Source organism: Octodon degus, unplaced genomic scaffold, assembly GCF_000260255.1.
Source record: "Octodon degus isolate 3935 unplaced genomic scaffold, OctDeg1.0 scaffold00220, whole genome shotgun sequence".
NCBI lineage: Eukaryota > Metazoa > Chordata > Mammalia > Rodentia > Octodontidae > Octodon > Octodon degus.
The window spans coordinates 1,796,549-1,811,476 of NW_004524796.1; the positions used below are offsets into that span (position 1 = coordinate 1,796,549).

General features: G+C 37.5%; 1 protein-coding gene across 1 annotated transcript in view; it reads right to left on the minus strand.

The window, feature by feature from the left end:
- Cubn (cubilin) overlaps positions 1-14,928 on the minus strand; it is a 301,005-nt gene that overhangs the window by 66,959 nt on the left and 219,118 nt on the right. Inside the window, exons 49-54 of the mRNA XM_023705447.1 lie at positions 11,991-12,162; positions 10,742-10,948; positions 8,078-8,227; positions 6,259-6,380; positions 5,525-5,750; positions 3,336-3,523 (exon numbers count right to left, since the gene is read on the minus strand). Of these exons, the coding sequence (XP_023561215.1) occupies positions 3,336-3,523; positions 5,525-5,750; positions 6,259-6,380; positions 8,078-8,227; positions 10,742-10,948; positions 11,991-12,162 (1,065 nt within the window). The remainder of the gene's footprint in view (positions 1-3,335; positions 3,524-5,524; positions 5,751-6,258; positions 6,381-8,077; positions 8,228-10,741; positions 10,949-11,990; positions 12,163-14,928) is intronic.

Sequence of the window (14,928 nt, forward strand, 5' to 3'; positions counted from 1 at the left end):
ATATAATATATATATATATGTGCTGTATCTGCCGTTTTATTATTTGCTTTTTATTTACTCCTGCTGCTTCTTGTCCCTTGTTTGTCTTGTTTGAACTTCCTGGAGATCCCATTTTGATTGAACTGTAGTGGCTGTGGGTTAACCTTTGGTAGTTGTCATTGTTCTGGGTGTCAACACCCATATGTGATGACAACTGTGTGCAAGCATCGACAATGGACCACTTTGTGTGAAGTGTGGAAGTTTATGATCCATTTAGGTCTTTTACCTTACTGATTTATTTATTTTCTTAAGCATCAGGGGGTACTATAATCTTTTGTTCTAGTTATCAAATGTGACTCATAACATTACAAAGCCAGTTCTATTGTTCACATGTATTTCTGCTCTTCATACATTCCTTTCTTCTTTCAAGATATTCCCAGATCCTTTCTTGTATCACTTCATGATATTTGAAAAGTCTCCTTTATACAATCTATAATGGTGGCCTCCTAGGATAATTTCTTTTAGTTTCCCTTTAAATGATAATATTTTGTTTTTAACTTAATCCTGAAGGATAATTTTCCAGAAATAAAATTTTTGGTTGAGATTTCTTTGAGTACTTTCTGTTTCTTTGACTACTCTTTCAATTGCTAACTCTTCTCTCCTTGTGAGACTGTAATAACATGAATGTTGGACTTCCCTTAAGGTTCTTGGGTCCTAAGGCTTTGCTTATATTTCTGTAGTCTGGTTTATCTTGATTGTTCAGAGAGGTTAAATTATATTTCCTAGTTCATTCATTCATTCTGTTCTTTCTCATCTGATTTTCTCCAACAAATTATTTACTTCTGCTATATTTTTCAGTTCTGTAATTCCCTAGTCTTTCATTGTAAATAATATTTCTTTGTTGACATTTTATACTTTTCATTTGGTTCAAGAAAACTTGTCAGTGATAGTTGGAGCATTTTTATGACAGGTACTTCAACATCTTTTTTGTGTAATTCTAACACATGGGTTATCTCCGTATTGACATCACTTGATTGTGTTTTTCTCACTTAAGCTATGATGCTGTTTGTTTTTATGACAAAGGAATCTTTTATTGCATCCTGGACACTTTATTATGTTTGGAGACTCTGAATTCTATTTATTTTTTTTTTATTTCAGCATGGCATCATCCTGCTTATGCTTTGTATGTGATCTTTCATTCTTTTGGGGGATGTTGTTCCAATGGCTATTTAATTTCCAGAATTTTTGTGGTAAAATTTTAGGCTGCTTGGTTTATATGGTACTACTGGGGTTTCTACTAGCTCTTGTTAGTGCTTCCTGATGAGACAGAGGATGCATCACCTGGTAGGGACTCCATGTATTTTTAGTTGAAGGGGAAGAACATAGGAGGGGTCCCTACTGATGACTCGCGGCCACCCCAATGTCACTGAATAGGGGAGGAGCATCCCTGGTTCCTGGGAAGCAACATGCTTCCTGCATCTTTGTCTGTTCTGTTGGGATTCTCTGGATAAAAGAGTCTTGGGCTCAGGGATAAAAAGAGGCTCCCACAGGAGGCTGCTTGCTGACCAACTTTCATATCTCATGGTAGAAGGAGATACTCAGGTCCAGTGAGAGGAAAAGAAAACTTGCACTTATTTTTGGCCGTGTTTGCAAGTGATCTCATGCACCATGGGCTTGTGTGGTTTGAAGATCCTGTATTCTATTAGAAATGGAATGAGCCCAGGTTATTTTTCAGCTTCAGTTTTTATAACTGAAGAAATGAATAGATTTACTTCAATCTATACACTTGATATTAACTCATTACTGAGGGGAGAGTTCACTTATTTCACAGAAAAAGCAATTCATAAAAGTATATATCAAATGTTTTATTATGTGCATATTTTATATAAGCATTGGATTTTCATTTAAACAGGAAGCATAGATCAATAAGATATAAAACTTAATTTGAGAGCTGATATGAAATAATAACATTAACAAAACAGCCATTTCCACTCACTAGATGGTTTTATATTCCAAGTGCCGAGCACTCTTATGCTATGACATCATCTTACCTCTAATGCCTAAAACAGCCACACTCAGGGAAGAATCATCTTATGCATTTTACAGTTGAATAATAGGGAACTCAAATGTTTAATTCGCTCATAAAAGAACATGCAGATGTTAACTAGGAGAGCGAATAGAATGCTTGCTCCCATAACCTTATGGTCAATGTTCTTCCCACTAAAAAGCATAGTCACTCAGAGATATAGAAGCTGCTGAGGAGCATGAGGGAAATGAACTTATAATGCTATCATCGCTGCTGTGCCAACTGAAAGAGAAAGCGCCCTCTGAGGAGGATCTATAGCTTTAGAGAAAGACAGCCTTGCTGACTCCACATTTCACTCTTTTTTATGTGGGTAACTTGTTTTTTCAGCTTATGGGATTTTAAAGCTCAAGAGGAGGATAGCATTAGCTCCTTCTGCAGTTTTTGGTACTTTTTACAGCATATGTTAGAATCAGCCTGTAAGGACATTGTGTTCTCCTGCATGGCGGCCTGCCCTAACACTCAAGGATGTACCCCTTTTCTTACTTGGCTCAAACTTGCTCTGCAGAGCCTGCTTCTTTTCCTATGTTTATTTATTTTTATTTATTTATTTATTTATTTATTGTATTTTAAGGAAGGGTCTACAGGGTGTTCAGGGTCTTACTACTAGATTGGACTTGTAGTGATCCACCTGTTTACAGCCTCCCAAGAGCTGGTATTACAGGTGTGTGTCACCATGCCCAGTCTCAATTGCCATCTCAGCGCATCCCAGGGTCGGGGCTGGCACAGCAGGCCTGGGGATCAAACCTCCAGCCCCTGAGCCTGCTTGCAGGTGCTTTAATCCACTGAGCTATTTGGCCAGCCCTCTTTTCCTATGTTTAATAAAACTTTCCATAAACAAAAAACAAAATGAAGCTTGCCTGTGATTGTACATCATATTGTTAAGGCATTTGTGCTTTAGAATCTATTAGAAAAAGAAGAAAGGAAAGAAGGAAATAAAGAAGCAAGAAAGAAGGAACAAAGCTTTCTCTCTCTAGTTTTCACAGAAAGAAAGCACTACTAGTGCTCATGAGATTTGATAGGACCCAAGAAAAATGTCTTCAACTGAGTTACAATTTTTAGATATAAGCAAATAAAAAACTGCAGTGCCACATATGTACTGCGCTTCACATTTTAATTTCTATCCATGGAAGATTTTTATTTTTACATCCAAGAAATGCAAGCAGCAGAATTGACTTTTTCTTACATTGAGAAATGACTGAGTCATTTGGAGCCTAAATGTTTATAGTTGCAAAGCTGGGTTGGCTCCAGTTAAATAAATAAGCGCACTAACCTTCACAAAGCTATTCTGACACTGTCCGTCGCCACTGGGGATTCGGAAGTTGCTGTCAAAGCTGAGTTCCAAGTATTTACTTTGGTGAGTTATGACTGTCCAAGAGCATCTGCTATTTTCAGGGAAATTCTGTGGCCAGTGAGGTGATCTGATTGTACCATTTTCTGAATGAAGTGTTCCACCGCAACCTGAAAATTTTTCATGGCAAAAGTTATTGCTCTGCAACACAAATAATACTGCAAATGTGAGACTGACAGAAGCATTGCTAGATGTGAGCTCTAAGGTCATCATTCCTTACACATGACTCATCTTTGGGGCAGGTTCACAGCAAGAAGTCTCAATAAATACAGAGTACATTGAATCAAGAGGAAACTTCAGCTGTTCCTGTTTTGTTACACCTACCCTGAGGGCCTCACCATAAAAAGGACAGCCTTCTATATTGTCTTCAACAATACCAGTATTTCTTCCTCCCCTTGAGCTTGTGCAGTCTGTAGAGCAAGGCAATGCAAGTTTCGTACTTTATTACCACTAGCACATGAGAAGATGACTCTATTCGTTTTTAATCTTACTCTAACATACTGGACTAGCAAAAGTAATTTTGAATTGAGGAAAGTTTCCTCCATTAAGTGACCTGAGTCATCTGTGTTGAAATTGATTGATGGGTAAATCACGAATGGAAAATAAATAACAAGGATTTAAAGAGAGAAAAATCAAGAATTGTTTTCATACTCTTAAAATGACGAAGAAAATATGAATGTGACACAAAATGAAGTTAAAGGAAACTCTCTGCATCTTTTGCTTTTATTTACCTCCCTGAAAACTATTTCTTCATTTAAAACTCTTTCATGACTATAAAAGTAGCTAGAAGATCAAGCAAAGATTGAACTAATTCTATGAAGACCTCCATAATAAGGTTTACTCTATGAGAAAGAATTGTCCAATGCAATAATTAGGATTTACTAAAATCCTAAATGACATTTTTTTTTTTTTTTTTTTGTATTTAGGACAGGGTGTACAGGGTTTACTGGGTCTCACTGGGTAGATTGGACTCATAGTGATCCTCCTGTTTTGTAGCCTCCCAAGTGCTGGGATTACAGGTGCATGCCACCACTTCCAGATTCAATTGCCATCTCAGTGCACCCCGGGGGCAGGGCCAGCACAGCAGGCCAGGAGATTGAACCTCGGGCCCCTGTGCCTGCTTGCAGGTGCTTTAATCTGCTGAGCTCTTTGGCCAGCTTCTAAATAAACTAATTGATAAAGTTTTTCTATTTTAAGAATTTTTGAATGTTTTGCATTTTATAGGCACAAAACTACCCAAATCTGTTAGATTGGTCTCAGTACTCATGTGCTATGGTATTTGTTGTAAATCACAGAACACCTCAACAGCTCTCCCTTGTTCAAGGGGTAATATATAAAATGCAACTCTTCATGATACAGACTATTTATTTTCCTGCCTTTACTGCTCTAAGCATTCTGCCTCTAAGCTCTGAATATTTTAAATGGCTGTGAGTCTAACACCTGTCCCTGTTACTTGAGATTCCCTGGTTGCTCCATGAATTTTTTGTCTTTGGAGCCTGTTTCATGAAGTGCTAATATCTAAATTTATAGGCTCATCTGCTTTTTATTGAAATCCTGATTATCACTTATCAGCTATATATTTTAGGCAAATTACCAAAGCACTTAATCCCCAGTTTCATCCATACAAAACACAGGAGACAAATATTATATTGTGTTATCTTTCTACCATTGCTACATGAAATGATATATGTAAATAACATTAAATTCAACAGAGCAAGTGCAAAATGTCTATATGGTTGGCCTTCCTTGTTAACAGTTCTGTGTCTAGAGATTCAACCAACAGCAGATCACAGATATTTAAAAAATATCCATATGCACTGAAGAGGTACAAAGTATTTTTCTTGCTTTTATTCACTAAACAATATAGTATCTGCATGGTACTGCGTATTATAAATAACCAAGATATGATCTAATACACATGGGAGAGTGTGTATAGGTTATATGCAAATGCTATGCCATTTTATACAAGGAATTTGAGCATCTGAAGATTTTCATGTCTGCTGAAGTTTGGGAATCAATTCCCTTCATAATCCAAGAAATTATATTTTAAATTAGGTAAGAAACAATCTCATTGAAAAAGTACAAGTGCACAGAAGCTCTTTTTTTTTTACCTGAAGTCTCAGTGCTCCATGTAGCATAAAATCCACCATTTTGCACTGAGCTGTCTGAGTTAAAAATCACTGTAAGCTGGTTGGAGCCAGACTGAATTGTCCTGGGATTTGAAATTCCACAGTATTGTCCCATGATGGGTGACTCAGGGGAGCCACCATTCTTGATAGTGACGGAGTCCCAGGCACAGGATGCATGGGTTTCAATGTCAAAGTAACTGAATGTAAGCTGCCAAAGAAAAAGAAATCCTGAGGTACTCTGAGCTGTAAATAAGTTTACCTGTGGAAGATAAAATCCTTATATTTTTTATTTTGTGTTCACTAATATAATTTTGTGTTCCTGTCTCTTCTTTAGTTCTTTTCTCCTCTTGACTCTTTCCTTATTGAATTCTCTTTCTTGAATATCTAGAGAGGGGCTTTTTCTCCAGGTAGTGGCATCATGCAGGAGACTCCAGACGTCTCCTGGCCTAGATTCCAACTTGGATCAAGAACATGAGTACACTTCTCTCCTAGGCATGAATTTATCTTTAATGTACAAGTTCTCCTAAATGTGGAAAGTACGGTATTTTTCAATAATCATCGACTTACAGATATTAGGTGAGATACCTTCTGGAGAATTTTAGGGAGAAACAATGATCTGATTGCAGAATCAAAGCCTGCTCAAGTCACTTGCTTCCTAAGCAGACTCTGGTTCCAGGACAGTCTTGAGAGTATTTTAGCCAGTCATAAGAACTCACAGTGATGGTGTGTCCTTCCGGGGCTTCCACCAGCCAAGCGCAGTGGCTTAGACTGCTGTAGGCCTGAGGGTAGTTGGGACTGGTGATCACTCCAGCCTCTCCTGTTTGTATTCCACCACAATCTGAAATCAGATTTGTAACTGTCTAAGTAAGACATGAGGGAAAACCCCACAAAACATGATGTGTTTATAGTCATCCTATTTTATGATAAAACATAATGAATGAATAAAGTAAAAGCAAAATTAAGTGTAATAAGGTGAATAAAAGAATCTCAGATAATGGTAACAGAATCACAAAATGAATATAGCCTCAATTAAGGACAAACCAGGGAGAAAGACAATCTATTATAAATAGACATATTGTAAAACTTACAGTAAATACACTAGAGATGAAGTAAAAACATTGCCTTTTTTGGGAAAAAAACCTAGGCCAATGAAAATATAGACAAATTTGAAGAAGTTATTGGTTCCATAATTAAAGATTTTGTTATTTGATGTTAAGAACATACTCAACAATCAAATTATACATGAACAGGATAAGTTGAAAAAATGACATATTTATAAAGCTAGGATGAGTTTATGTTCAAAACATGTAACACTGTTCCTTGAAGCCTAATTCTTTTCTTTCAGTCTGACAAATCTGGAAAAAAGTTAAGTAAATAAAAACATCCTCTGGCCATCAACCATTCATTTGGTTCTAACACAAAGAAATGTTGGATAAAACTATAAGCAAAACATATTTTGATTCATAGTTAAGCTCAATGGAATAAAAGCGGCTCTCCAAAATTCTATCAGCAGTAAGTGCTACAGTTTGGAAGGGCAATCTCAAATACAAAGTGTGGCAGTCTGGGAAAATAAAGAGGCAAAATGTGTGTCCTAGGGCTGGGACCCGAGGCTCTGGTGACTGGGGGGAAACACAGGACATGATCCTGGACTTCTGGAAAAGGAAGGATTGTAGCTGAGCCTTTACACAAAGCTGAGAATCTGAAGCCTGATTAATTGAAAGGAACTGGAATAATCCCCAATAGCCACGAGAGTCAGTGAGGAGTAGGGCTATACATCTTGGGCTCAATTTTCAGTTACAAACTCTGAATGTCACAGTTGCAAAAGCAATATTAAAAGTTAGCAAATACAATGCAGCAGAAAGAGCCAAGTCTACATCATTTCCAAGCACAGCTTACTCTGGCAGAGGAAGAATGGCTTAGTAAGAGAAAAATAGTTCTAAAATATGAAAAGAAGAAAGATAGGAACATATCAAAAGATGGAGAAAAGGTTTGATAAATCTTATACCTATTCTTATTTTTAAAATTTTGTCACTAGAAATGAAAAGGATTTGCATTAATCGGAAAAAGGGTATTTGAAATCTAAGAGCAAGCAATATATTTGTTTAACAATAAAATGTCACAGGCATTCACATTGAGGTCATCATCTTTTCTGCTTAATATTATAATATCAGTCCTAACAGTGAAATAAGGCAAGGAAAAGAGATGAGGTATTTTAGGGCTGAAAAGGAAAAGAACTTTCATTTGCAGGAGACATGACTGTTTACATTGAAAAACCACAAAACAATTAAAGACAAAGTATTCAAACCAGCAAGTGTAAGAAGATCTATACAATAAAGGTAAATGTATAAAATTATAATATTTCTAGCTGTCAACACTAAAATGTAATTTGGAAAAATTTCATTGACATTACCCAAGAAACTAATTACTACCTAGAAGCAATGTCATAAGATATCCACAATATTTTTATAGAAAATATTATAAAAGGTTTAACTATGATTTTATATCCAAGGAAAGAGATTGTAATCATAGTCTTACCTGTAAAGAAATATTCTGCCTTGAATCCTGTATATTCTTCACGTTCATTCGTGACAAAGTGTATCCACACCTGAGGATAAGGGATTACCAGTGGCACCGTAGGTGGTGCAGGGCCACAAAATCTCCCTAACAGGAGCCCTTCAGAATCACCTGAAAAAATAATACACCAACTTCTATTACTTACATAGTTTTTGGAAACTACATTTAAGGAACTCATTTAAAAATGATGAAAAGTATTGCACAGAGTCACAAAGTTTCTCCATCTTTGTTAACTACAAAAGAAAGGGTTCCACTTACGGAATAAACCAAATCTCTAAACAACCAAGCAACCTAGGATGTTTTGTTATAGAGGTATCTCTACTATATGTGTTCATTCATTCCGGTTTGTGTTTTCATAATTACTTCAGCATGGCTAAACAGAGATACAACTAATTTAAAAGATCCTTTGGATTATACCTTTTTAGGGAGTAAGAAATGTAATATCAGTGGCGATAAAATGTGTCCTCAGGATAAAGATGGTAATTGCCTCAACTTTTATGGATTTCCTCACTGAATTCATTCAGTGAAAATGAAAAGCCTATTCGGCACTCAGGCCAAGAACTGTCAGATTTGAGCTGAATGTGTTTTATGAAGATTACTTTTCACAGAAATTTGATGAACATTTATAGAGCAGCTCGATAGCTCACATCTTTCTGCTATTTATTCTGTCGGATGAACATCATTGATCTTATAAATCAATGAATTATAGAATTTTAACTGTTTCTAAATCTGGAGGAATAAAGAGAAAATGGCATTTGACTGAGGGAAACTTTACATACAGCTATTTTGCTTGATTCTATAGGCTAATAGTTTTGAGCCAGGTAGAAGAAGTGAAGGTTTATCAGATTTTCATGGAGAACATTATTAAACTGCCAATTTCATTTCCCTCATAAGACTTTCTAGACTCATCAACCTCAGAGAGCTAGGTTGATTTTCTTGCTGAAGGCGTTGGTTTGTGCCTCACATTCTCCGACCAAGGATTTCTGTCAAGGTCTAAGAACATCCCCACCGAAGGAATAACTTTTGCTGCTTCCAATTTTCTCTTCTCTAAATTCTTTTGGATGGAATAGAATTCAGCAAATCTTTGATAGTACAGATTGTCTGCAACATTATTTTCCCCTTTTATTTACTTACATGTATAAAGCAACCCAGATGCTGAAAAAAAGATTCATATCGCTAGTGCTAATAGTGCATTTTTTCATTGGTTGAGCAAAAAAGGAATGAAGGCATTGTTCCCACATTTCTTTTGAATCTTACATACCTGTATAGTGGCCATTGATTCCTTTGGTTCTTTGTGCTGCCCAAGTGTATTAGCTAGGTTTGGTTGGTGGGACAAACTACCTGACACTTGCCACTTAAAGAAGGAGAGCTTTGTTCTGGACAAGCTCTGGACAAAGGCTTCAGTGGCTGGATGATTGAGCATGGTGAAATAAATCCTAGAGAAGCAACTCGCAAGGAGGCACTCCATGTGTAGAGGCTCATGGGTTCTCTGTACAAATGAAAGGTTTACTCTTTTGTACTCTTGAGCCTGTGATGGGTGAGGACTTGTTGATTCCTGAGATGCTGTCCAGACATCTCTCTTCTTCTCTCAGTTCAAAATATTTGCTTTCTTTCCACTGGTGCTAATGTATATAAGAGCCACCTTCTCTTGGCCCCAAAATTATATATTCTTCTTTTTTTTTTTTAAATTTTTATTTATTTGTGTGTGTGTGTGTGTGTGTGTGTGTGTGTGTGTGTCTGTGTGTGGCCAGCTCAGCCCACCAGGAGGTGGGGCAGGCTGGCATGTGGTGCTGGGGGATTGAACCGCGGTCCCTGTGTTTTGCTAAGCTCGTTCTAAGTAGGTGCTTTAGACCACTGAGCCATCTCACCAGCCCCTATATATTCTTCTTTTCTGGCCAAACTCCATGTTTTTCAAATCTTTCTGTTCTGCTTGATGTTCCTAGTTCTCACTATAAATCTGGTCAGAGACAGTCAGCAATTCCCATGCCATAAAAGGGACATTGTGCTGCCTTGAAATTTGCTCTACCAGATCAACCACTCTACTGCCTTAAAACAGGTTCATACAGCATTGTAGGCCATGGACAAAATGTAGACAGATTATTTTCCAAAATGTAACAGGAATGGCCTTCCTATCACAGCCCTCATTCCCAACTGAAGCCTTAAGGACAGCCGTTATTCTATTTGTCTCAGCAGCTGGCCTTTTCTCACTGGAACCATTCCATTATTCTTTTATTACAGCACCCATGGCTTTCTCTAGATTGCATATTGAAACTTTTCCCAGGTCCTACCTGACCAAATAGTTTAGAAAGCTTTTGATGTTGACTTGCAGGAGGAGTCTGGAGAAGCTTCAAGAAGCAATGTAGCAGGAAATAATAGAGCAAAGAAGTTCACTTCATGGGAAGAGGAAGCTGAGACTAGAAAGAGAGCCAGAGACCAGGGACTGGATATATAGTCTCCAAATTCCCACCCCCATGACACATCCAGAGACTTTCCTAAGTGGACTCTACTCAACCCCAAGGAGTCACTGAAGCCAACTGAGTTGATAATCAAATTAGCAATCACAGCAAACATAAGAACACTGAGAGATTTAATAAATGAGAGAATGTATTCATTGAAAGAACTTACCTGCTCGAAACTCAAGAACATCAGATTGACAGTCTTGATGACTTTCAAGGGCAAAAGCCACAAAATTAATATAGATAGATGAATTCCCCTGATTTGGGTTGCTGAGAGTCCATTCACAGTTCAGGTTTCTTAAGTACTTATTGACTCCATTATAACCAGGAGAAGTAAAGTTTCCCTCGTGGGCATTTGTAAGAGACCCACCACACACTAAGAAAACAAACGGCAACAGGGAAATTAATAGTAAAATGAATGTGATAACAGGAGATACCAATAATCCAGCAAGAAAAATTAAAATAACAATGGTACTATAACTCTATTGATTTGTCTTTCTGGATCCAGCCAGGGCTGTTGATAAAAGTCCATGTAGTCTATGTAGCCTATGGAAGAAATTTCTGGGCGTTGATGTAGAAGAGGGAGGCAAAGTGAAGTTCATTTATTTCCCTACCAGTTTAGAGCTCAGTCATGGCTCAGACTTGGCTGATAATCAGTACCATTAAATCTGTGCTTACTGTATACTAATATCGAAGTTAGGGGATCACTGTGTATATTGGTGGTCGGTTCCAATGGCTTCTGCTTAGCAACTGGCAATTTCTGGATCAACTTATTCATTCAGAAATCTAATTTGGTCAAAGTATAACATAGGTTGCCAATGAATTTGCAGAGCTTAGCTGGCAATCCATGCCTCTTTTACCAGTGAGATAACCTAAAGAAGTTTGTTCAAAATTCATTTCAACTCCATTTAAGTTTTAAAACCTTTACATGACAGCACCCATTTAAAGGGCAGAAAACATTTATAAGCATAGCCATGTCTTGCTTGAATACTTTTTATCAAATGCAAAGCCCTCCATTTATTTTCACTGGAAAGGTGTATATGGGTGGGTGACTAAGACATAGGAAAAAGCATCTTGAGGACAAAGTTACTTTCTAAAAGGTAGATCGTGTCTTCAACACAAAAGAATTGACAAGGACTATGGATATGAATCAAGTCCCCATGGCAATGGAATTGTGCTAGATGGTCATTTAATAGCATTTTTTAAAGTTTATAATTTGCAACTGGACTTTTCTTTCTGAAATCAAAATGCTTTTTGTCAGGATTGGACTTCCTTTTTGCACGTGTGTGTTTGTTTTATGCTGAGGATCCTGGACATAATTTTAGCAATCACTAAGAAGAGAATAGGAGGCTCTTCTGTTGTTAGTGGTATCTGTGAGGTATTTTGACTATGACTTCATTCACAGCATCCTACATTACCTGCATCTTCACTGGATGTATAGGAAGCACTGAAGCCTCCATATGGCCGGGATCCATCTGTGAAATACACGATTTTCATCATGTTTCCTGAAGATCTTATTGCATTGCTTCCATTTACGCTACTACACAGTTTCTCCAGTTGAGGTGAGTTACTTCTAATGCCATTGAATATCTGTTAGAGAAATAGTTTAATCTTTAGATATGGAGTTCGTCCTACAGAACATTTCCTAAAAGGTTATATTCCCAGCGCAGACTGATTTCCATCTGAGGGCACCCTGGGCTAAAACTACTTAACAATGCAGGCACCCATCCTAATATCACAAGCCAGCATGTTATCCTGCATGCATGTTGTGGCCTTTGGTTCATGTTACTGAAATGACAATATTGCAGGAATGCCTGTGTGCCCAGTCAGGACAGGTGAAAGACTGCTTCACACTTTGCAAGGGGATATCATGACCAATGTATGAATGCAGTGTGTGAGTTTGACCATAGTTCACAGGGCTTATTGAGGGACAGTTCTTTTTAATAATGCAGCAGGATCTTTGCTATTTGGGGAAAAAACCATAAATGTTAATCTCTAATGCTTTAATTTATGTAATACTTCAAGTATTTAAAAATATCTTGAAAAGTAATTTAAAAAATCAATCTCAATATAAATACAATGGTTCTTTCCTAATTAGTTATAGATTCTAAACATTCCATTTTCTCACTCATTTGACTTTTTAAAAAATGAGACAGAGTATTATTGATTCGTCAATATTAAACAATAACTCTAGTTGCTTACATAGTTATGGTAATTGGCAAAAATTTTTTTGCTGCTCTATAAAAAACCAAGTGAATGTTTTAGGATGCCTGCTTTTCAGAGGTGAAAAAAGAGCTAGAAGAAATAATTAAAGTATAATTAATTGATTGAGTCCTTGATATTTCTGTTTTTAGAAAGGATTTAAATGGCTTGAAATTAGATATATTGACTCAGATCATAGCATTAAAAGCTCTGCAGAAGGAAGAACCATTGCATTATACAAGATGCAAGCTTCATTATTTACCATAATTATTATTAAATTTAGCTCTTTGGGGGCTTCTGCTTTAAAATTTTGTATTATTTATGAGCAAACAAGAGACCACTGTCTGCCAATCTCCCACTCAGACTATCTTGGTCAATCAGTAGAACTCAGGCATATACTAATACACCCTTTGCCAAATTGAGACACTAGAACAAAGAGAAATTTGCAATTTGTGGATGTTTATAGAACCAGGAATATTTGAAGTGGCTTCAAATCCTTATTTCTAGCCATGAAACAAAGTATAAAGAAACAAAAAAGACAAACATTTCAATCACACTGAAAACAGGAACGGGTGATGCATACCCAGAAGGAGAGGGGATTATAACCCACTGGAGGCTGTAGACCATGACAGGGCCTTCATCCCCAACTGGGCGGCCTTGGTGTGCAAATACAGTGACAGAGAACTGTGCATAATCCACTGGTCACACGCACAGCTGCCTTTGGAAGCAGCCAGAGTGCTATTTCCACTCTAGTTCTCTAATCTCTCTTGTGCTCAGAAACTGTAACTCCCAGAATATAATACAGCAGACACATGAGATTCAGGACAGGTTATAAAATTTGCAATGAGCAAGAACAAAACTGAAACATGTCTCAACACCACAGGATGGTGCAGCATTTTGTTTTCTGTCTGAACAGTCAGACAGGCATCTCGGTTTGAAGAAATTTTATGTTCAGTCCCATTGCATATAGTATTAGGCAAGCAGCCATGCTCTGCCAGCAGATCTTTAAAAGGGTTTTCTGCCTTACTCCCTGCCTTTTTCCTTCTCTCCCTGCCTTTTTATCCTTCCTTCCTTCCTCTCTCTGTCCTTCCTTTCGTTCTTCCTTCCTTTCTTCCTTCTTTCCTCCTTCCCTCTTTTGTGATAAGTATACGATTAAATATAAGGTGGAAAAAATTCAATTTACACACTTGTTTCTTGAGCAAGAAATGGAGGAAAAAGCAAACACAGAATGTATACAAATACTTCAAATCAAAGTAAAGTGGGCATCATACTAAAGAGTTAGAAAGAAATTGTTTCTAAGAATGATTTTAAGAAAGAAGACCTGCAGGTAGGAGATTCATGGGTGTTCCTAACTAAAAGCTATGTCTTGGGCTCTGAGGCCTCCTGTGAAGCCCACGTGTTAACAGCCCAGCTATGCAGACAGCGCGTCCAGGTTTTTATATTTGATGCTGAAACATGAATGTACAGTAAATGGTCATCAGAATCCAGAGAAATATCTACTATGAAAAGTAGAAACCAATAGAAGTTAATAGTCGATAGGAATTTAAAAAAAAATGACCACCCAAAATGATATAAAACTTCAAAATTATGATAATATAGTCACATGTATGAATATTCTTAATTGTGGAATATACACATTCAGTAACGATGGTTAGCTGGGATACTTTCAGATATGTAGATTCTCAGGAAGCCTGTCACAGGGCTGGGGAGATGGCTCAGTAGAACAAGCACTTGCCTTTGCAAGTGCAAGGGCCTGAGTTGAATCCCTGGTTCTGAAAAAAAAGAAGAAAGAAGAAGGAGGAGGAGGAGGAGGAAGAGGAGGAGAAGGAGGAAGAGGAGGAGCAAGAGGAGGAGAAGGAGGAGGAGGAAGAAAAGAAGAAGAAGAGGAAGAGGAAGAAGAAGAGGAAGAAGAAGAGGAGGAGGAGGAGGAACAGGAGGAGGAGGAACAGGAGGAGGAGGAAGAGGAAGAAGAGGAAGAGGAAGAAGAAGAAGAAGAAGAAGAAGAAGAAGAAGAAGAAGAAGAAGAAGAAGAAGAAGAAGAAGAGGAAGAGGAGGAGGAGGAGGAGGAAGAGGATGAGGAGGAGGAAGAGGAAGAGGAGGAGGAGGCAGAAGAACAAGAACAAGAAGAAGAACAAGAACAAGAAGAAGAACAAG